Consider the following 24,379-nt stretch of genomic DNA (forward strand, 5'->3'; position numbering starts at 1 on the left):
CTTTTCCCTTATAGGTTATTACAAAATACTGAGTATAGTTCCCTGTGCTATACAGTAGGTCCTTGTTGGTTATCTATTTTATATATAGTAGTGTATATATGTTAATCTCATCCTCCTAATTTATCCCCCCCACCTTTGGTAACCATAAATTCTATGTCTGTGGGTCTATTTCTGTTTTGTAAATAAGTTCATTTGTATCTTTTTTTTTTCAGATTCCACATATAAGTGATATCATATGATATTTGTCTTTCTCTGACTGACTTACTTCACTTAGTATGATCGTCTCTAGGTCCATCCATGGAAATGAGATCGTGAAATGGTCAGCCCATGTGCCCAGTAAAAATTCTAATACTACAGAAGAAGGTAGAGTGGATATTGGAGGCCATTAGCAGTCTTTACCACAATGGTGCTAGTCAGTCTTTAAAACGAAACAGTGAAGTAGGCATTATTATGCCTATTTTACTGACAAATATATTGAGGTTCAGAGAAATGAAGCAACTTGCTTAAGGGTGAGCTGGGATTGGAACCCTGACTCATGTTTGACTCACCATGTTCTACTCCCTCCCCAATGAAATTGTTCCTTTGTGAGTTTTGCTGCTTCTCTTTTGTTTCCTTCTCACTTGGTAGTGCAATGTTAGCATGGATGTCTACACTCTCTGGGCTGTGAGCCTTCCTCCAAATTCTTATTCTCTGGCATAATAATCATGTCCCAGAGGGAGAAGATAGTGGACTTGCAAAGGCTGGGTGCTGTGGGGCCACATGTGTGAGCTGTTACTTCAGTATTTGCAACAGATGTTGGAAAGCAAGTCTATAAACTGCAAGCTCTTCATGAAAGAGCAGTGTAGCCAGCCGACCCAAGAGAAGGAGGCCAAGGCCAAGAGAAGAAAAGGCCACTTGACTCTCAGGGTCTGGACCTGAATCAACATCAGCCTATTCCATGGGAATGTGAAGCTGGTAGAGTCCATGAAGGGGACATGATCAGAAGCCCAGTATTATGTCCACATGGACAAACTCTTTGACATTTTTCTGAGACCTGTCTTGGCATTGAGTGTGGCTGGTGCACGTGCATGGGGAGCGAGCTGGAATACAGGTACAAGAGCACCTTCTGTGATATCATCAGGTTGTACTGGACTCTCAGCAGACACTGCCAGCAAAGGAGCACCTTGCAGAGTATGACTTGGGGTCCAAACTGATAGTTTCCAAGATGCTCAACTGAAGATGCCAAATCTATCCCATCAGCATGCAAGCAAATCCTATCAGGCTACGCACATTGATTCTGGCTCTTTAGGACGGCTTGACTAAGTTTGTCCTCCTATATCCTCTCACCACCGAGTGGGTCCAGGAGGACACCCTGTTGGACATCTTCACTGTGCTCAGGGAACCCAGAGTCTTGCAGACTAGTATTGATGATATTTCTTCATCCAGATTGACAAGGGCTCACACAGATGTGGCCAAGCTGAAGATGGGCCAGGAATATGACAGGGCACCGTGGCTTGCAGATGCACCACTCTGATCTCTGCCTCTCTCGTTACATGGCATTCTCACTGTGTCTGGGTCTCTCTTATCTTCTTATAAGGACATTAGTCATATTGCATTAAGGGCCCAGCCTTTGCCAGTATGACCTCCTCTTAACTAATTACATTTGTAACAACCCTAGTTCCAAATAAGGTCATATTCGGGCTTCCCTGGTGGAGCAGTGGTTGAGAGTCCGCCTGCCGATGCAGGGGACACGGGTTCGTGCCCCGGTCCGGGAAGATCCCACATGACGCGGAGTGGCTGGGCCCGTGAGCCACGGCCGCTGAGCCTGCGCGTCCGGAGCATGTGCTCCGCAACGGGAGACGCCACAACAGTGAGAGGCCCGCGTACCGCAAAAAAAACAAAAACAAAAACAAATAAGGTCATATTCTGAAACTCTGGGAAGGACACGAATTTGGGGGGAACACCATTCAACCCAGTGCACTGTTGACGGCTTAAACGCAGAGCAATGACACACAGCACTAGCCCCAGGGTCTGTAGTTTGTTCAGATGATGAAAAACTCAACTTACCACAAGGTTATCTGCCACAGCCCCCATGAAGCCATGTTTGTCTGCAAAGCCAGGCTTGGCCTGGCAACTCCAAGTCACCCCAGGAAGTTATGCTTACACTTAGGACCGGATAGGATTCGAAGAGGGAACAGAGACAACTGAAGAATAGCACCCATGTGCAACAAGAAGACAACAGAGAGATGAGACCTGGGCGTGAATTCAATGTTGTTCTTTCACATGTAGCTTTCATTAGAATGTTTCTGGCCTGAAAGTACCAGAAAACTCAACTCACAATGGCACACCCAATAAGGTGATTTGTTATTTAACCTCCAGTACTTTCCAAATACGTGACAGGATTGGTTAATTTAATGACTCAGCATTGCTATTAAGGAACAAGTTTCTTCAACTTTCTTCTTCCATTTCCAGGATGTCCTCTTCAGCTAACTGTCCTCACAGTCCCACAATTCCAGCAATGTCACACAGATATGATGATGTCTAGTAATAGACAAGGGAATGTTTTTCTGCAATGTCTTTTTATAAAAGTGTGATGACAGTCTTTCCCCAAAGTTGCTGAGTAGACGTCCCACCTTGTCTCCTTGGTCAGACTTTTATCCCATGCCTATAACCAAACCTGTAATGGCAAGAGAAATGGGCCCACCAAGCCTAGCTCAGACCAGTCATGACTACCAGAGCTGGAACTGGAGCTGGAACTGGGGCTGGGGCTGGGACCTGCCTCCTCTAAAGCAAGTGAGCACCTGAACAAGATGAGGGTCCATTAGCTGGGATGAAGGGGAGGAATGGCTGTTGGGTAGGCAACCCCCCAGGTCCACCACATACTGCTACCTCCTCCTTCTTATCGGTTTCCTGGCAGAACTTCCCTACTGCAGCGCTGTGGCTCTGCAAATGGGGTGCCTGACATAGTGCTTCCCTCAGCCCTAGGGGCCGCTGGGAGGGTCTTGATTGGCCAGAGTATCCATGCTGATTGCTTTTGCCATAGCAGTCCCTTCTGTTGACCACAGCGTGCAGTACTATTTATAACATTTTCCTATGATTTTTAAGAGGGGGAGAAGGTTGGGAGCTCTGGCCTTGTGGTCTATAGTAACATTCCTCTATTAGAGTGTGAGTGCTTTTAAATTATTTGCTCCCTCCAATTTATTTTTTAAACTGGAACGCACTTTAAAATCTGTGCTCTATCTAGCAAATCTGGGGTGTGGAGAGAGAACTGGAGTGGGGTAAGCATGGGAGCTGGTACTGTAGTCCCAGAGTGAAAGTGGGGTATATATTTGTACGGGTGGTGGTAGTAGTAAGCAGTCTTATTCCAGATTACTTTGAAGGTATTGCTGACAGATTTGGTTGTGGGATGAGGATGAGTCAAAAGATGAGTTAAGAATGACTGCAGGGGAATTCCCTGGAGGTCCAGGTCCAGTGGTTAGGGCTCCGCGCTGCAGGCAGCATGTTTGATCCCTGGTGGGGGGAAATAAGATCCCTCATGCCGTGTGGTGCGGGAGAGTGGAGGTGGAGAATGAAAAAGAATGACTCCAGAAAAAGAGTTGCCACTTTGAGTTGGGGAAGAATGCTTTTGGGGAAATATTCAATGTTAGAGTTGCCCCTTAGGCGCCCAGGTGGAGATGTTGAATAGGCAGTTGGATGTATGTGTCTGGAATTCAATGGAGAGGCTAGAGAATTGAGTCTGGGAGGCATCTAGAGTTGGCATCTGAAGTCACAAGACCGGAAGGGAGCACAAATGTAGTGAGAATGGACAGAGAAAAAGAGAGGGCTCGGTCTGAGTCCTGGGGTGACCTGGGAGTAAAGGGAGAAGAGGAGAAACCAGGAAAGGAGAAGAGAAGTAGGTAGGAAGCAACACAAGAGAGTGGTTTGCTGGACACCAGTTTAGAAAGTGTGTCAAGGAGGGAGTGATCTGTTGTGTCAAATGCTGCAGACAGGCTCAGTAAGATGAGGGCTGAGAGGTGACCGTGGGGATTAGCAAAACGGAGGTCACTGGTAGTGTTGACAAGGGCAGTTCCAGAGGAGAGGTGGAGAGTGAAAGCCTGACTGAACAGGCGGAAAGGAATGGGAAACAGTAGGCAAACCTCTCTAGAAGTTTTGCTGTAAAGTGAAGCAGAAACAGGAGGGTAGCTGGATGCTAAGTGGTCACTTTTTTTAATAGGAGAAATTAAAATATGTTGGTAAAGCGATGAGAATAATACAGAGGAAGGGGTGATGGAGAAAACGGGGAGAATTGCCCAGGGAATATCATAGAGAAAATGAGTGAGGACAGGATTCAGTGCACAATTGTAGGAATCGGTGTCAGTAGGCAGTTTACACATAGTCTCAGGAGGGAGGCATGTAGGTGGGTGAATGAAGTGATGTGAAATTATGAGTTTACTGAGCCCCGTGATTTTCCTCGTAAAATAGGAAGCAATGTCATTAGGCAAGAGTAAGGATGGAGAAGGAAGTGATGGAGGTTTGCTGAGAGGAGAAATATGACTTGATTCTTTAGCATGATAGGCTGGGCCAGCTGAGAGGAATTTGAAACCACGATGAGAAGAATGTGGAGAGAGCTACTTCTTCCCTTGCGATATTCGTTCCTCTAGGCGCTCGGTAGTCTGCGTCCGTTTCCTTGGAGACCAAGACAGGCAAGAAAGCGGCAGGTCTCGCTGGGAAGTTTGAGTGGCCTTGGTTACCGCGCGACCCACGCTGAGACAAGGAAGTTGGAGAAGCCGAACAAATAGGCATCCCAAAAAATCGGGGCCCCAAGGCCTCCGGACTCTTCTTCCATTCCCCCTAATGGCGCGCGTCTCTCCGAAGTACGTAAAAGGCGTATGGAGGGGCTGTGGACCGCGCATGCGTGCGCCCAACCTATCTCTGGCTGGGTCCTCGCCGGGTGTTGTCCCAAGGCCTTTTGACCCCGCCCTCCCCCCCCCCACCCGCCCCATCTCCCGAGCCCCGCCTCTCCCTCGAGCTCTCCAGCCCCTGCTTGGCTTGTGTCCCTAGTGGGTGAGATTTCGGCTTCGAGACCCCATGCCAGTTTCACGTTTGCTGCTTGCATCCCATGGGTTGGGAATGATGGGAGTTCTTTCCCGCCCCAATCCAGACTCAACCACGCTGGGATTTGCTCCACAGTCCCCCAGTTCCAGGTTCTGGTGAGTCCAAGAGGGCTAGGGAAGGTATGTGGGTGGGGCTTGCTGACCCTGGGCTTGCAGTCAGCTTGCTCTCAACGCCCACGGCGGTGACTGTCCTGGGCAATAGAATCCAGAAACCTGAATTCCAGGCCCGGCTCTGTCATGCATTTGCTGTGGGACCCGGGGCGTGGCTCTGAAGCTCAGTTTTCTCACCACCTATCAGGATGTAAGGGTGTATTATGCTGCTCTCTTATTTATCTCTGATTGCTTTCCTGTTGGGTCTTTTCCATGCCTTCTGTTTCTCACAGTTAGTTCTTAGCACCTCCCAGCCGATGTGCTTAGTAAATTCTGGCTGGCTGCTGAAAAAGTGATAGCTAACACTTATGGAACACTTACCACATGCTTTACAAATATCATCTTTTGGAATTTTTGTACCAACCTGTGGAGGTAGCTTTTATAATTAGATCCAGTTTACAGATGAGAAAATTGAGGCTCAGAGAGGTAAATCCACTTGATCAAGGTTACAGATATCTGTAAGGGGGTAAGCTGGGATTTGAGCCCATGAGTTGTGTGACTGATTTGTGTTATGTCTGGTAGGATTATATTCCATGGCAGCGGTCCAAGCAGAAAGCCAAGCCATCTACTCTGCCTCCGATCCCACGAGCTGTCAACACTCAGAAAAGCAAAATGAAGACCTGGACTACCGTCCAGCCAGGTGGGCAGAGGCACTTGGGTGCTGGTGGAGTTGGGGACAGGATGGAGTGGATGCTCTTGGCCCTTGGTGACAACATTTATATCAGGGTAGGCTAACTGCTATAACAAACAATCCCCAGATTTCAAGTATTGATACAGAAACATATTTCTCATTTATGTTGAAGTACATTTGTGGATCTAGCGGGGAGGGAGTAATCTTTTTCATGTGATCATTCAGGGATCTAGGCTCCTTCACCTTGTGACAATGACATTTTTTAAGGCCTTGAAGTCCTCTGCTGGGTACTTTTGCATCCAGCAGAGAGAGAAGAGAGAGAGCAAGAGTATGGATGATCCTGTGGGTATTTCTTTTTCAGGGCATAGACTTGAAGTGACACACATCACTTCTACTCATATTCCAGTGTCCATAACTCAGTCACATGCCTACCCTTAACCACAAGGGAAGATGGGAAATATAGTCCAGCTATGTGTCCAGGAGGAAAAGAAAACAGGGTTTGGTGAACTTGGGATAATCTCTGCCACATCACTGTCATGCCTTCCAGGGGAGTTCTGAGGCCTTGGCTCAGGCAGACACGGGTTCAGACCTTGGCTCTCCCATCTGCTCTCTTGGGAAAGTGAGAAAGATGAATGAGTTTTTGTTTTCTCATTTGTAAAATGAGGACACTAATCTTTACCTGATAGGATTGTTGTGAGAATTAAATGAGAAGATCTGTGTAAAGCATTGTTATTCAGACCCAACACTCCTTTTAATGACAAATATTACAAATATTTTGTAATATTCCTTTAGTATCCTGAAATAAACTTCATAGATAATATAACCTACCTACATATATAATTTTTAAATATTAATTTAATACCATAACTGTAAAGGAAATGGAAAGTTATTTATAGTTAAATAAAGTATATTTCAGTATGTAAATGCTCAGGATGGAGTCCGTTAGAAGACATTAGAAAGTCTTCAGAAGCTTACTCATAGATGTGGAGTCATGGTGAACATAACAGTTGCAAATGCAGAGTGACACACGGTGGGAAATCAGGGACTCAAAATACCAAGAGGGATTTTTCATTGCAACTGTGATTTCCAAAGTGGTGCCCATCTCTTGGTAAAGTTCTAAACAAAAAAAGCACAATCTTCCCTTGATTGTAGCTGCTTTCTTGGAAAATTCAGCATTATAGTAAAACCCTGAAAAATATTCTTTGTGGCTATATGTAAAACAGAGTCAGATTCTGGGATCGGATTGTTATAAATAGGGGTTTTACCTATGTCATATCTAGTAGGACTTAGGAAAGTTATGCAGGACAGGAGAATTCTATGTTCTATGGGGTTGTCCTGTTCTGGGGGATATCTTGTGTCCCTGGCCCCCACCTATAGATGCCACTTGGGCCCCCAATGAGAACCCATAGATCCCCCCCCGCCAATATATCTAAAACACCCCTGTCGAGAGTCATTGATATAAAGTGATGAGCACAAGAGCTGGTGGTAGTTTTTTTTTTTTTTGCTGTACGCGGGCCTCTCACTGTTGCGGCCTCTCCCGTTGCAGAGCACAGGCTCCGGACGCGCAGGCTCAGCGGCCATGGCTCACGGGCCCAGCCGCTCCGCGGCATGTGGGATCTTCCTGGACCAGGGCCCGAACCCGTGTCCCCTACGTCGGCAGGCGGACTCTCAACCACTGCGCCACCAGGGAAGCCCAAGACCTGGTGGTAGTGACAGAATTTTTGTCTTTGGTCCTAGACCCTATTCAAACAGCATCTACAAGGAAACTCTTGCCCTTTTCTTTCACTGGGGAAGCGGTGAGATATGTAACAGACACACCCACAAACAGAACAAGAGCAGTTACCGTATACCAAGCACTTACTATGTGCTAGATACTGTTCTCAACACTTTACACCTGTCACTTCATTTAATCTTCCCAACAACCCCATGAGGTGAGTGCTGTTGTTATCACCTCCTCTTACAGATGAGGAACCTGAGGCACAGACAGGTGTAACTCCCAAGGTCACAGGTAGGATGGGCACATCCAGACTGTGATATTTGGCAGTTTGGCTCCAGGACCCACAGTCAACCACTGGAGAAATGAAGTAAAAAATAAATGTAAAATGTAAAACAGTAAAACTTTTAGAAAAAAACATAGGAGAGAAAAATCTTTGGGACTGATGGCCAAGTGAAGAGTTCTTTGACTTTACACAAACAGCTGGATCCATAAAAGAAAAATGAAATAAATGGACAAGTTGGACTTCATCAAAATTTAAGACTTTTGTTCTTTGAAAGACTCTGTTAAGAGTATGAAAAGACAAGCTACAGACTTGGAGAAAATGTTTGCAAACCACATATCTGACAAAGGACTGCTTTGTAGAATATATTGGGAACCATCAAAACTCACTAGAAAAACAATTCAGTTAGAAAATGGGCAAAAGACATGAAGAGGCATTTCACCCAAAGACGAAATACACATGGTAAATAAGCACGTGAAAAGATGTTCAACATCATTATCCATTAGGGCTATGCAAATTAAACCACAATGAGGTGTCACTGCACACCTATCAGAATGGGTAAAATGGAAAATAGTAGTAACACCAAATGTTGGCAACGAGGAGAAACTGGGTCATGCATACATTGCTTGTGGGTATGTGAAATGGAGCTGCCATTCTGGAAAAGAATATGACAGTTTCCTACGAAACTAAACACACATTTCCCATGATGATCCAACAATTGCACTCTTGGGCATTTGTTACAGAGACGTGAAACTTATGGTCACAAAAAAACCAGTGCAAGAGCATATCCAAAAGGTAAAATACCTTAGGTAGGAATAAACCTACCTAAGGAGACAAAAGACCTGTATGCAGAAAACTATAAGACACTGATGAAAGAAATTAAAGATGATATAAACAGATGGAGGGATATACCATGTTCTTGGATTGGAAGAATCAACATTGTGAAAATGACTATACTACCCAAAGCAATCTACAGATTCAATGCAATCCTTATCAAACTACCACTGGCATTTTTCACAGAACTAGAACAAAAAATTCCACAATTTGGATGGAAACACAAAAGACCCTGAATAGTAAAGCAATCTTAAGAAAGAAAAATGGAGTTGGAGGAATCAGGCTCCTTGACTTCAGACTATACTACAAAGCTACAGTAATCAAGACAGTATGGTACTGGCACAAAAACAGAAATATAGATCAATGGAACAGGATAGAAAGCCCAGAGATAAACCCACGCACATATGGTCACCTTATCTTTGGTAAAGGAGGCAAGAATATACAGCGGAGAAAAGACAGCCTCTTCAATAAGTGGTGCTGGGAAAACTGGACAGCTACATGTAAAAGAATGAAATTAGAACACTCCCTAACACCATACACAAAATAAACTCAAAATGGATTAAAGACCTAAATAGAAGGCCAGACACTATAAAACTCTTAGAGGAAAACATAGGCAGAACACTCTATGACATACATCACAGCAAGATCCTTTTTGACCCACCTCCTGAAATGGAAATAAAAACAAAAATAAACACATGGGACCTAATGAAACTTAAAGGCTTTTGCACAGCAAAGGAAACCATAAACAAGATGAAAAGACAACCTTCAGAATGGGAGAAAATATTTGCAAATGAAGCAACTGACAAAGGATTAATCTCCAAAATTTACAAGCAGCTTATGCAGCTCAATATCAAAAAAACAAACAACCCAATACAAAAATGGACAGAAGACCTAAACAGACATTTCTCCAAAGAAGATATACAGATTGCTAACAAACACATGAAAGGATGCTCAACATCACTAATCATTAGAGAAATGCAAATCAAAACTACAATGAGGCATCACCTCACACCAGTCAGAATGGCCATCATCAAAAAATCTACAAACAATAAATGCTGGAGAAGGTGTGGGGAAAAGGGAACCCTCTTGCACTGTTGGGGGAAATGTAAATTGATACAGCCACTATGGAGAACAGTATGGAGGTTCCTTTAAAAACTAAAAATAGAACTACCATACAGCCCAGCAATCCCACTACTGAGCATATACCCTGAGAAAACCATAATTCAAAGAGTCATGTACCACAATGTTCATTACAGCTCTATTTACAATAGCCAGGACATGGAAGCAACCTAAGTGTCCATCGACAGATGAATGGATAAAGAATATGTGGCACATATATACAATGGAATATTACTCAGCCATAAAAAGAAACAAAATTGAGTTATTTGTAGTGAGGTGGTTGGACCTAGAGTCTGTCATACAAAGTGAAGTAAGTCAGAAAGAGAAAAACAAAGACTGTATGGTAACACATATATATGGAATCTATAAAAAAATAAAGGTTCTGAAAAACCTAGGGGCAGGACAGGAATAAAGATGCAGATGTAGAAAATGGACTTGACACTGGGAGGGGGAAGGGTAAGCTGGGACAAAAAGAGAGTGGCATGGACATATGTACACTACCAAATGTAAAATACATAGCTAGTGGGAAGCAGCCACATAGCACAGGGAGAGCAGCTTGGTGCTTTGTTACCACCTAGAAGGGTGGGTTAGGGAGGGTGGGAGGGAGACGCAAGAGGGAGGAGATATGGGGATATATGTATATGTATAGCTGATTCACTTTGTTATACAGCAGAAACTAACACACCATTGTAAAGCAATTATACTCCAATAAAGATGTTTAAAAAAAAAAAGACGATGTGGTGTGTATACACACACAGACGCGCGCACACACACACACACAGGAATACTACACAGCCATAAAAAAGAATGAAATAATGCCATTTGCAGCAACATGGATGGACCTAGAGATTACCATACTAAGTGAAGTGAATCAGAAAGACAAATATCGTATGATATCATTTATATGTGGAACCTAAAATATGATACAAATGAACTTATTTACAAAACAGAAACAGACTCACAGACATAGAAAACAAACTTATGGTTACCAAAGGGGAAAGGTGGGTGTAGAGATAAATTAGAAGTTTGGGATTAGCAGATACAAACTAGTATATATAAAATAGATAAACAACAAGGTCCTACTGTATACCATAGGGAATTATATTCAATATCTTGTAATAAACTATAATGGAAAAGAATATGAAAAGTATATATATATATATATATATATATATATATATATATATATAACTGAATCACTTTGCTGTACACCAGAAACTAAGACAACTTGTAAATCAACTGTACTTCAATTTTAAAAAGTGAAAAAAAAAAAAAAAAGTGCATGAAAGTTCCAGAGTAGCCTTATTCATAATACCCCCAAACTGGAAACAATCCAGATGTCCTTTAATGAGTGAGTAGTTAAACAAACTATGGTGGGCTTCCCTGGTGGCGCAGTGGTTGGGAGGCCGCCTGCCGATGCAGGGGACACGGGTTCGTGCCCCGGTTTGGGAGGATCCCGCATGCCGCGGAGCGGCTGGGCCCGTGAGTCATGGCCGCTGAGCCTGCGCGTCCGGAGCCTGTGCTCTGCAACGGGAGAGGCCGCAGCAGTGAGAGGCCCGCGTACCGCAAAAAACCCCCAAAAAACAACAGCAACAACAACAAAAAACAAACGATGGTACATCCATTCCATAGCATGTAGTACTGTTCAGCAAGAAGAAGGAAAGAACTTTTGATACATTCACTCACTTGGATGAATCTCCAGAGAATTATGCTGAGTGAAAAAAGCCTATCTCAGAAGTGACATACTGTATGATTCCATTTGTATAGCCATCTGGGAATGACAGAATTTGTAGAAATGGAGAACAGATTAGTGATTGACATAGGTAGGGGGAGCATGGAAGGGGAGGAAGTGGGTGTGGCAATAAAAGGCAGCATAAGAGATCCTTGTGGTTGTGGAAATGTTCTGTCTTTCAGTGTTCTGGTTGTGATATCGTACTTAGTTTTGCAAGATGTTACGGTCGGGAAAAATTGGGTTAAGGGAACATAGGGTTTCTCTTCATTATTTCTTAAGTAAATGTAATCTGAATTTATTTAAAAATAAAAAGTTTAATTACAAAAATAATAAATCAGGGCTACCACCATTAATGAAAAGAAATACTCTTTATTAAAGCAATAAATCTTGCTAAGTATTTAAGTTCAGCTTACAAATGTTATAATTTTTAAAAACCCTCGTGAAGGGGGTTTTGGAAGTTGGTTAATTAAATTCTCCTAAATCGTTTAAGCCACCTTTAAAATTTAATATATTCACTTTCATTTTCAAAGAGTTCACTTGTTCTGATGAACAAAACCATTGGGTATTTAATGTAATTCTTGTATATCTAATAAATAAACTTCTAAATATGGATAATCTTATGTTCATTTAAAAATTGTAATTTATACACATTTAATAAGAATGTATTAAACCTTTCAACTCAAAACAAATCTAAATCAAAATCTCACTTACACATTTTAAATTAGAACCACAAAATTAATCTATTAATCACTCCATCTCTCAAACAATACAATTCAATACCAGATACATACAGATAATTCATAACTTTAACACAAAATTACTCTAATTTTACTTTGTCACTTCAACACTTAATACTAAATTAAGGATATTGATCCATAAAATAAATAATATTTTTCAAAAATGAACTGGGTTGCACCTCCAACAGAGATGTTGGCGGGGGCTGACAAGGCAGCAGTAGCGTTTGTGGTCATCTGTGTGATTTGCCTCATAACTGCGCAGGATGTGTGGAGAGGAAGCAGGGATTCTCAGAACATGCCCTCCTAATGCCTTCTTCCGATCTGAATTATTTTCGTGTACTTCTCATCCGGCAGGACCACAGCTTTTACAGGTATTCCGGAGACAGCTGGTTAGCATTTTGCACGGCTCCTGTGCCTTTATCTGATGCTGTGGTCCTGATCCCAATTCTCAGGTCATTGGTAATAACAGTGACAGCTAGTAATTTATATTTAGCACTGAATATGGGTTAGGCACTATTCTAAATACTTTATAGTAACTTCTTTTTTAATTTCACTACAACTCTGTGAGGTAGGCATGATGATTATTTCTGTTTTACAGATGGGAAAGCTGAGGGACAGAGAGGTCATGTGACCTACCTAAGGTCATATAGCTAGTAGAAGGCAGAATTCAGATTCAAACCCAGGCTGTCTGCTTCATTAGTTGTTGCTATTAACCCCTACCCCTTCTGAGCTTGCCACCGGCCAGCTTGGTGGGAGAGATTGGGGATGTCTGGCCATCTCCTGCTGCTACCCCTCTCCTCCCCTCTGTTCAACCCCACCGTCACTGTGGTATGTGGAAGTCTCCTGGGCTTCTCTGTCCGTTATAACAAGGCTCAGAGTGGAGCCTGGGAGCTAACTGATGGATGTGAGCTTCATTCCTCAGTCTCACTGTCGTATATTATAAGGACATGAGTGGATGGCATTGAGGTTTCTCATGGCTGGTGCATTCCCTGGGACCTGACCCCAGACCTGCCTCTACCCTCACACTCTCTCTGTCCTTTCCTATCCCCTAGGGTTGCAATCCAAGCCCACCTTGTGGATGACAAGTCAGCCGAGGAATCCACTAGAACTGCGCAGAGGAAAGTTGGACTCGGGGAAGACACAGACCAAAATCCGACTAGTGAGAGTATGACGAGCATCTTTCCGCAGGCACCAGGGCCCAGGGCAGGGGGCGGGGGATGGTGATAGCAAACACGCACTGAGCACTTCATGGGTGCCTGACTTGACCCCTCATCCTCACAGCAAACCCGTGGGCACGCTTATCATCATCCCTCTTCTACAGATGGGGAAACCGAGGTGCAGGGAGATGACACAGACCACGCAGCTAGAAAATGCAGTACCAGGGGTCAAAGCCAGTTAGGCAAACAGTAGTTTGCCTTTGTTTTTGTATTTTTTGGCCGCGCTGCAAGGCATGTGGGATCTTAGTTCCCTGACCAGGGATCGAACCTGCGCCCCCTGCATTGGGAGCACAGAATCTTTTTTTGGGAGCACAGAGTCTTAACCACTGGACCATTAGGGAAGTCCCTTGCTTTTGTGTTTAAGACTCAGGAAAATGATCAGAATCACTTTTTTTTTTTAACATTAATGACTGCAATGCATTAAAACATGAAATATATGAACATCTATGAAAGAACAAATAAAACCAACTCGCTGTTCACCTTTGGAGGATCCCAGGGAAACAAATCACTAATTTTTTTTTTTTTGACTTAAAACAATAGAAATTTATTGTCTCACAGTTCTGGAGGCCAGAAGTCCAAGATCAATGTGTTGGCAGGACTGTGCTCCCTCTGAGCAGAATCACTTTTTATTTTACTGCATTAGGAACACAATTTAGTGGCTTGTTCCTTTTAAAATTTCCAGTAAATTAGCCTTTTACGGAATACAGTGCATCTTAAAGCAAGGCTTAGGAGCTTACTATTAAAAATTTTCACATCAACTAATAGAACTTTTGATAATTGATTTTCTTACCATCCATTGTTTTTTTATGGCTTCTGAACATTGTTTCAAAGTATTTGAAATGACTAGAAGAAGAGGGGGCTTTTGTGTCCATAGGAGAAAGTAAAATACCAAATACTATAAATACTACAAAATACTATAGAAGAATTCTTAACTTCTTCAGGAAAGTTTTTAATATGAGTCAATGAACGATGACTTATATAAAGAAATAGGGAAAAATGTATTTGCCTTGAAACCTTTTTTTTCCTTTAACCTTCAATTTTGCAAAAATGGTTTAGAGGCAGCCCTGCATTCGTAAAGTAGGAACTCATATTTCTGATGTTATTTTTTTATTTTTATTTTTTTGCGGTATGCGGGCCTCTTACTGTTGTGGCCTCTCCCATTGCGGAGCACAGGCTCCGGGCGCGCAGGCTCAGCCGCCCTGGCTCACGGGCCCAGCCGCTCCGTGGCATGTGGGATCTTCCCGGACCGGGGCACGAACCCGTGTCCCCTGCATTGGCAGGCGGACTCTCAACCACTGTGCCACCAGGGAAGCCCTCTGATGTTATTTTTATCCTGACTTTAGAAGGGTTTATGTGTTTTTGTTTGAAACATGAACTTGGACAATTGGCTCTAAAAGTTGTGCTCCTAACCAGTTCCTAATACTGTCTCTTGTAATCATTCATTTGTTTAGTCAACAAATATTTGAGCACCTACTATGTGCCAGACCCTGTTCTAGGTGTGGGGATTCACCAGTGATGTGGACTCTGACCTTAGGGAGCTCACATTCTACTCGGGGAGACAGACAATAAGTAAGACAGATAAAAATGTAATATGTGTAGTGAGGGTTAAGAGCTATGAAGAAGTGTAAAATAAGGTTAGGGGCTTAAGAGGCACAGAGGATGGAGTGGCCATGACTGTTTTAGGAGAGTGGTCAGGGAAGGCTGCTAAGGTGGTGAAATCTGAGGGGGAATGTTCCAGGCCAAGAAGCTGGAAGTGCAAAGGCCCTGAGGTTGGTGTGAGGTCAGTGATGGGCCAGGTGATGAGGAAGAAAGATGGTGGGCTGTGGGGGGAAGGAGATAGCTTGTATACAGCCCTGTAGTCCATGATTAGGCTTTGTGTTTGCATAGAGTAAGGCAGGAAGACCCTGGAGGATTCTGAGTAGAGTGGGGAAATGATCTGACTTAGATTTTCACAGGAGTCCTTGGGCTGCTGCTGCTGTGTGCAGAACGGGCTGTGGGGACAAGGGGGAAACAGAGCAAGGGAGTAGAAATGACTCAGTTGGTTTGTTCTTGGATATGAAGTAGGATCCTGACTCTGCCCCTCAGCCTTAGGACAGTCACTTACTCGATCAACAACTCCTGAGAGAATGCCTACGATATGCCAGGCACCAAGCTGGGTGTTGGGGACACAGCCGTGAACACGGCCCTTAGAATCTGTGCTATGATGGAGCTTATACTTTAGTGGGGAGACACATAATAAATGAATTTAAACCCCCAAAGAATAGTACTCATCAGTTTATCAACCCATACTTATGGAGCTCTAGGCACTGTCCTGTGTGCTGGAGATACATACAGCTGTGACAAAACAACCAAAGCCCCTGCCCTCCTGGCTGTAAAATTCTAGTTGAGTAGACAGACACGAAACAAGATAAGAAAAACATGTTATGCTTGGTAGTGATGAGTCCTAGGAGAAAAATAAATTGGGAAAAGGGGAGACATAATTACAAACTGTAATTATGTAATTACAAATTGGGTAAGGGTCAGGACGGCACAAAGTAGGGTTTCTACCCTAGAGCTGGTGGTCAGAGAAGATCCATTTCTAGAGCAGAGGTCATTAATTCTACACTTTATCAGAATCACCTGGGAGTGGGGCTCAGTGGGCCCGAGACTCAAGAGGCTGGCATTTTTCACAAGATGCTTCTGGTCCCTGTGGGCCATATTTGGAGATGTTTTGGTCTGGAGATGTGAAGGCAAGATGGTGGAGTGGCTAGGAGCCCAGACTTCAAGGACAACGGCTCTGCGATGGGTGACCTTGGGTAAGGTACTGCATCTCTCTGACCCTCAAGTTCTGCTTCTCTAAAGTGGGGATAATAATAGTCCCAAGTGGGCTTCTCTGGTGGTGCAGTGGTTGAGAGTCCACCTGCCGATGCAGGGGACACGGGTTTGTGCCCTGGTCCGGGAAGATCCCACGTGCCACGGAGCGGCTGGGCCCGTGAACCATGGCCACTGAGCCTGCGCGTCCGGAGCCTGTGCTCCACAACGGGAGAGGCCACAAGAGTGAGAGGCCCGCGTACCGCAAAAAAAAAACAAAAACCAAAGCCAAAAATAATAGTCCCAAGTGAGGTAGTGCATGGGAAGTGCTTAGCACACTTTAGGGTTCATAATACGTACTCTGTGCATTTGCACTATTACTCATTATCGTGTGAGGAATATGGCAGCTGAGGGCTAGGAAGAGGTAGTTTCTAGCAAAGGACAGAGAAATGAAGAACAGAAGGAATAAAGCAGAGAGCACATAGCCTGGCAGAGGCGGAGGGTGAGAACCGGTGAGAATGGTGACTCGTCCCTGGGTGTGCGAGACGCGCCACTAAGCGGCTTGACTGTGAATATTACCTCATCTGTTTTTTATAGCAGCAGCTCTCTGAAGCCGGTATTAGTTTCCTAACATACGGAATGAGTATAGCAGGGTTCTGGGAGGCTAACTAACGTGCCCAGGTTCCCTTAGGTGGGAAGTGGCAGAGCTGGCATTTGAACCAAGGTGTGTCGAGGCCTAACATCCAAGTCTTGATCGCTGTGAGGTTCAGCCCGCCTTGCGGCCTTAGGCCCACTCAGCTCCTCATCTTAATGTAGTGGAAAGATAGACATTGGGAGTCGGAAGTCTGCCTTTCGAGTTCCGGTGCCACTACTTCCTGTCTGTGCAACTTTGGGGCAGTCATGTAACCTGCCTGAACATCCATCCACCTATCAGTAAAATAGAGCTGGGGAACGTAGGGTTGTTGGAGGGTAAGCTGATACCCTGAGCCGCCTGCTGAGTGAGGCACCCTCAGCGATTGTTCTTGTTGTTATTGTTATTGTAGGTTATGTGTACCTGCTTGGGGGCCCTTAGGCAAGTCCCTTAATCCCGTAGAGACTCCTTCTTTTCCCAGGGGCTGTTGTATGAAACAGTCCTCACTCAGCTCAGCTGCCTGACGAGAAATGGTAGCAATTATCATCCACTCTGCCTCTCCTGCTTCTTCTCCAGACAAGGCCCATATCCTCGGCCATCTTCTTTCCTACTTGGGCGTTTTCTATTATTGCTAGTACTATATAGTTCATCGATTCTAAGAAGCCATTGATAATAAGGTGTACCTTTATCTTAATTACCCACTAATAAAATATTTGTCAATTAGACCGTAACACGCCACCAACTGTAAGATATATCCCCACCTCAGAGTGTAAAATTATGGGAAAATGGGTGTTTCAGAAAGAATGAAATAATTCAAGGTGCTCTGACACGCAGACAATGGGGAACCGCCGCCCAGCTCGGGTGGCATTTACCAGTCGAGGCCACGAGGGGGCGGATTGCGGCGGGAGGGAAGTGGTCCCTAGGCTCCCGGAGGTTCCGGCCAGCTCCGCGCATCACGAAACACTGCCCCCTTTCCCTGTTCCTCCGCTTGCAGACGATGCTCAGGAACCGGCGAACCGCGCACCAGGAGCTCTGCAACCACGAGGACTTCCTCACCAAGCTCTGTGGGGAACTGATCAAGACCATCCAGGACACGGACGACAGCTCGGCCCTGAAAGTGCGGGTGATGCTGCAGCAGGAGGACGTCTTCACGGTGAGCCCCCACCGTGGCCCCGCAGCCCTGCCTCTGCCCTGCGTTGCGGTCCAGCCCGCGACGCCGCCCTCCTGAGCACTTGGGCGCCCTCTCCTGCTTTCTCCCGGCCTCTCCCGGCCCATTGCGCAAGCTGCTTCCTCCATGTGGAGGATACATCTCTTACACACTCCGGCCCCACCCCACCCCCCGCCCACCTACCTGGGCTTTGGAATCAGACTGGGGGTGGCGGGGGGTGGGGACTCATCCCCATCAGCACTTATTAGCTGGAAGAGTTTGGGTTAACCTCTGAGCCCTGTAAAACTGGGGCACAACTGCACCCACCCCGAAGAGGAGTTGTGCCTGGCACACAGTATGTGTGGGGTTGGGTTTGGAGACTCCTCTGAGGAAGTGCTGAGTCCTTTGACAGTCCGTGCTTTGGCCGCACCAGTGGAGACTTGGGGTGAGCTGACCCCCCTCCCCGCCCCCGACTCCCACAGACCATCGCTGACATCTTGGAGTACTCAAACAAGAAGAAGCTGCACCAGATGAAGTGTGAGCTTCAGGAATGGGAGGAGAAGGAGGAATCCAGGATACAAAGTAAGAATCCCTGGGGCTGACTCCCTGACCCTCGCCTGGCCCTCTGTGGAGGTCAGCGGCTGGGCATTCCCCTTGCACCTCCCTTTCGGAAACCATCAGGCCCATCACCTCCCTTCTGCTAAGATGCACAGCTGACAGCTTACTTATCAAGCACTTAGTGCTTGCAGGCCCTACGTGCTTTGTTTTTACGGGCTCACTCTCAGTCATTCCGACTACCTGTAAGGCAGGGAAGTTTTCCTTTTCTCCCATTTTACAGATGAGGCAACTGAGGGTAAGGGAAATGAAGGTTATACAGCTAGGAGCCAGCATCCAATCCCAGCCTCCCTCTCTCTTGCCAGCGTCCCTCTGGGAGTCAGTGGCTGGAATAGGTCACTGGCCACAGACCTGCTGAGCCTGTGGTTTCTTTCCCCTGAGCAGACTAGAAGCCTTCTGAGGGGAGGGGCAGTGTGTCAGGCAGCCTCAGACGCTGGGGATCCCCTCCATGGAGGGTGGCAGGATAGACTGTCTTAATCCTGCCCTGGTCATGTCTTGGGAGCCAGTGTTGCCGCATTTCACTGGGCTCATTGCCTTGGGAGCGTGTGTATGAGGGGACTGAGGTCCAGAGAGGGAGGGTCTTGGTAAGGGTCATGCAGTGGCATTGGCAGAGCCGGGGCTTGCCGAGGGATCTTGCACTGGGATAGTTTCTTTCCTACCCAGTACTGCCTCTTCTCCTGTGAAGGTAAAGAGCTCTCTAGGGGCTTAACTGTCCACCACCTCCCAGCCTTGTGTGAACTTGCTGCAGCCCAGACCCCAATTCATTGGTCAAGGAGAGCTTTGCCTCTTGGGTCTCCCCAGGGGGGTTCTTGAGGGAGGATCCTGCCTTCTGTCCCTCCTGATCTCTTCAGACCTGGAGCAGCAGGTGGAACAGCTGGATGCCAAGATCGAGAAGGTCCACAAGAAAGTGAGCTTCATGAGCACTTACATGGACCGTGAGTATCCCATCAAGTCGGTCCAGGTTGCCAACCTTGTGCGCCAGCTGCAGCAGGTGAAGGACAGCCAGCAGGTAGGTGAGCCCATGGCCTTGCCTCGCCAGACCATGTGGGAGGCAGGGCTGGTGGCCAACACCCTCCTGCTGACCCCCAGGATGAGCTGGATGACCTCAGTGAGATGTGCAGAATGGTCCTGGCATCTATGTCCAACCAGATTCAGAATAAGAAAAAAAACCTACTGAGGTCTCTGGTGGTGGTGAGTAGCCAGCCACTGTGGCAGGTATCCAGGTCCTGCCCCCAGCCCTGCTTTTTTCCCTGTCCTCTGCCTCCAGGCCCCCCACACACCCACCATGCTACCCAGTGCATGGTCGCCCCTGGGGCCAGACTTGGGGGCCAGACCTCTCCTTCCTCTGCAGAAAATCCAGCGTGCTCATCAGGAAACGCTCCTGCAGAAGACTTGGAATAGCCGGCTCATACTGAAATACATGGACAAGTTCCGAGAAGTGAGTGGGCAGCAAAGGTGGTCGTCACCCCTGTGCTAGAGCAGGAGGGTGGGTGGTCCCCAGGACCTGTGGGAGTCAGGCTTGTCCTGATGTGGCGCTCATGAGGTCTCTGCCTCTGGTGTTAGCCTTCCTGCTTGGCAGTGCCATTAATGCCACTTGTCATTCATCTGAGAAGGGGATTCGTGCTGGCCTAGGGTTTGCCTCATTAACCAACACCACCAGCCATGACCCAGCAGCACCATCGCCAAGCATCACCACATGACCATCACTTTAATTTCACTACCCAGCCCCGGTCTCCACCTCTTTAATTCTTGTCATTGACCGTCACTCATGACCATGTTAATGAAATCCACCATCACCACCCTCTCGCGGTAATTTTCGTGATCTTGCACCTTCATCAGTTATCCGAGTGAATGGCCTTCATCACGTCCACCAGCCCCCGTTAATTCTCACTGTCAAGCGCTGCCACGCATTTGCAACCTGTCTCCCTTCTCCACGATCCCCTCACCCTTAACCGGAACCATCAAACATCGTCGGTAACTTGTGAGCCAGCCCTGCCCTGCACAGCGAGGACCCCCGTCTGGAGTCCGGAAGTCCCAGTGACAAAAGTGACAAAGCCCAGGCCATTTCTGTAGACGAATGAGCAGTAATCCTTGTTCACTTTGCCCTTTTCTCCCTTTGGTTGGGGAACGTTTCGTTTCTCACTTTCCCCTGCTCTCCTCAGCTCATAGACCATTTTGAGGAGGAAATACCCGTATTAAGGGCTGAGGTGGAGCAGCTCCAGTTTCAGATCTGGGAACCCCGAGAGACTGTGTTTGCGGACGTTCTGCTTCGGAGATCCAAGTATGTGACCCTTGTGTAGCTACCTCTTAAACTAGCCACGCTCTGGACTCGAAGAAGCTCTCTGTTCTCGGGGAAGGCAGCCTGGTGGAGGAGGCAGGAGGCTGGGTTTTTGCCTTGGCTTTGCCCCTGACTGTGTAGCAGATGTGACCTTTCCCATCTTTGGGCCTTAGTGTCCCATCTCTGCACAGCAGGCTGAGTTAGGTTATCTCTCTGGACCCTTCCAATTCCACATTCCACGTTTCAACCAAGTGGGTCCGCCCCTAAGCTCCTGGGGTGTTCAGGAAGACAGTGTTGAGTGGGGTGGGCGGCTCCAGAGACGAATGGCCTGGAAGGCACACTGCAGGGAAAGAAGGGTGTTCTCTCCGTGGGGCAGAATTCTGGGCCCCAAAGGAAGGACTTCCCTTCTTCCAAAACCAGTTCTCTGCCTGCCCTCCCTTGGGCCAGGCCCTCTGGGTCTGAGGGTGAGGATCCCACCAGGCCACGCCTCTCTATGTGGGGCAGATCTTACCATCTGCAAATTATTTTTCTTCTTCTTAGCTTCTATGTCTATCTCCTTCTCTTCCTCTCCCCTTCTTTCCTCCTCCTCTACCTCCTATTCTTCATTCTCCTCTTATTTTCCTTAAAAAGTACTGTCAAGTTTATGATGTGCCTATGGAGTGCCAGGCACTGTGAGTGCCAGTAACCCTTCGCTCTACCACCATGGAGCCAAGGAGGGGACCAGACATTCATCGATAACGAGCCACCGACAAAGGTCCCGCGGCAACTGACCCCAGAGCTGCTGAAGCAGAGGCATAGATGTGGCGCTGGCAGAGCGTAGCCCGGACAGAGAGGAGTCTGGAGGGTCAAGAGAGGTTTCCCTGAGAATGTGACAGTTTAAACCAAGGTCTGAAGGATGATGCATAGAAGTTCACTGGGCAAAAGGGGCTGAAGGGGGAAACTGAAGGAAGAACATTTCCAGGTGGTGGTGCTGGCGTCTTGGGGGTGTGGTGAGTAGGCACCGTCGTCCTTATCTGAGCTCTGAACACATTGAAATAAGACTGAAAGGAGCAAGGCAGACACGGACCAGACGCTCACTTTTATTCTGATGAAGCTGATTTTAGAGAAGGTAGCAACAGCTTCTACCTCCAGATATCTTGGCTTCTGAATAGTGAACCCAGAATTAGGCAAGTCGAGCTCCTTGGTCAGCTGTGTTGGAGCAGAGGAGAGTGTCGTCCTTGCAGGCTGCTCATGGCTGAGAGGGAACAGGGCACCCATGCCCCATCCTATTCTCCAGACTCACTGTTCAGGTCGTTGTACCCCTTTCCAGGGGCAGAGTGAGTAAAGCGAGGCCAGGAGCAGTATGCCTGCTGCTGCCCCTCCACGGGCAGGGAGACACCGGGAATGGGAAGACGCTTTCTCCTCCTAAAACGTGGGAGGGGCGCATCCCTAGGCAGAGCTTCTCCAACCAGAACGTGCACAGGAATCCCCTAGAGATCTCGTTACAAAGCAGATGCTGAACCGGTAGGTCTGGAGTGGGGCTAAGCAGTCAGCATTTCTAAGAAGCTCCTGGGTGAGGCTGACGCTGCCAGTCCCTGGGTCACAAGCCGAGCAGTGAGGCTGTGGAGCATGTGTGGTAGGAGGGAACTTGATGTTTACCAGGGGCTGAATGAGGCTGGAATGCAGAGTGGTGGGGAGAGTAACGGGGAGGAAGCAGGACAGCTCAGCCCCTAGGAACCGCCACGCAGGGCCCGGTAGACTGAGGGAAGAGTTTGATACTTGACCCTGAAAGCCAAGAAATTGTAAGCTGAGTGGTGACATCAGATTTGCATTCCAAGAAGAGTTACTTTGAAAAGAGGGTGGAGGAGATATTGGAGAGGGGCCAGAGGAGGTGCTGGGAGTCTGGTTGGCAATCGTGTGTGTGGGGGGGGGGTCGGGAGTGGCTTGGCCAGGGTGGGTGGCAGAAGAGAGAGGAGAGATGGATGGAGTGGAGAAGAATTGAAGAAGGTAAACCCGTAGGCCTTGGTGATATTTGGATGTGGGAAGTCAAGGACAGGGAGGTGTCAAGAATGACCCCTGGGTTTCTGGCTTTTGTCACAGGGTGGGTAGTGGTACCAGATCCAGAGAGAGGGAAGGCTGGGGCCGGGGGGTGAAGGATGCTTACGCAGGTCAGTCTGCAGTTGACTGGGACACTGAGTTTAATTTACAGAGACCTCAGCGTGGAGCTGTCAGCTAGGCAGTTGGGGGTACGAGTGTAGATATCAGAAGACAGATACTGACTGGAGATGGAAATTTGGGCATTGCCAGTACAGACATGCATTTTTTTTTTACTATTATTTTGAACAATTTCAAATATACAGAAAAGTCCAGAGAGTATTATGATGAATACCCAGTTACCCATCTAGATTTAGAAATAGTTATATTTTTGCCATATTGGCTTCATCTTCATTTCTTCCTTGTTCTTTCTTCTGAAATGTTGTAAATTGCAGACATCCTGACATTTCATGTCTAAATCCTTCAGCGTGCGTCAGTATGTACCATGAGAGTGGGTGAGAGAACTGGGAGGGAGAATGTAATCCTGGAGCCTTGGAAATGTTCGTGCTGGTCACTGAGATGGGAAGATAGTGCAGATGGGAACCCACTGCTCTTGCTACTGTTACGGAAAGAATAATGCCTGTCATTTACTGAGCACTTATTACATGCTGGCCTGGTCTCATTTAATCTTCCCATCAGTGACTGAAGGTGGACCCTCCCCCCTTGACAGATGAGGAAACGAGGCTCGCCTGGGGTCTGTCACATAGTGAGTGCTTGTTACATAGGTGCCCAGTGATGTCCAGAGGCTCAGAGGGGAGAAGCAGTATGCTCAAGGTGACACAGAGTTAGGCTTCCAAACCAGTCATCCTGACTCCAGAGAGAGCGCTCGTCCTGAGGGGCCCCAGCACTTCAGAGCTGAGCTCTTGTTTCCTCTTGGCCTCAGAGCTCTGTGGGGCAACATGAGTCCTGCCAAACCAGTTCCTTTTCCATTTTGACGTGTGTGTGTGTGTGTGTGTGTGTGTGTGTGTGTGTGTGTGTGTGTGTGTGTTTGCTGTAAGGTCACAGGTTGTGTTCCTCTGAGGCCGTGCTCCCCTACCTGCAGCTCTGGCGCCCCTGCTTGGTGTCTCACACCCCTCTTTGCTGTTTCCTACCAGGTGCACCCCTAACATGGACATCATCCTCAACATCCCTGTGGAAGAGCTGCTGCCCTTCTAGATGGCGGGGCAATGGGCCACCCCTCCCTCCCTGGTCTCTTCCCCACACCCAGAGCCTTGAGTTCTCTCCTTCCAAGCCCACGTCCCCATCCAGACGCTGGTCTGCAGTTCCTTCCTTCCTCACACTCCCTCCGTCCGTCCTTTCCTCCCTTGCGTGCTTCCTGTTTCCTGTCCGCTTCCTGTGTCCCCCCCTCCCTCCATG

General features: G+C 47.0%; 1 protein-coding gene across 1 annotated transcript; it reads left to right on the plus strand.

Moving 5' to 3' along the window:
* Nucleotides 1–5,831: 5,831 nt before the first annotated feature.
* LOC309832673 (uncharacterized protein C20orf96) lies at nucleotides 5,832–24,178 on the plus strand (the record flags this gene model as incomplete). Its single annotated transcript, XM_082670643.1, has 9 exons — nucleotides 5,832–5,862; nucleotides 13,325–13,437; nucleotides 17,905–18,063; nucleotides 18,540–18,639; nucleotides 19,524–19,681; nucleotides 19,762–19,863; nucleotides 20,024–20,110; nucleotides 20,835–20,953; nucleotides 24,118–24,178. The coding sequence occupies exons 1-9, from the start codon at nucleotides 5,835–5,837 to the stop codon at nucleotides 24,176–24,178; spliced, it is 927 nt and encodes a 308-aa protein (XP_082526769.1). The 5' UTR covers nucleotides 5,832–5,834.
* Nucleotides 24,179–24,379: the final 201 nt, after the last annotated feature.

This window comes from Grampus griseus (genome assembly GCF_964374135.1).
Source record: "Grampus griseus genome assembly, chromosome: 14".
NCBI classification, from domain to species: Eukaryota; Metazoa; Chordata; class Mammalia; order Artiodactyla; family Delphinidae; genus Grampus; species Grampus griseus.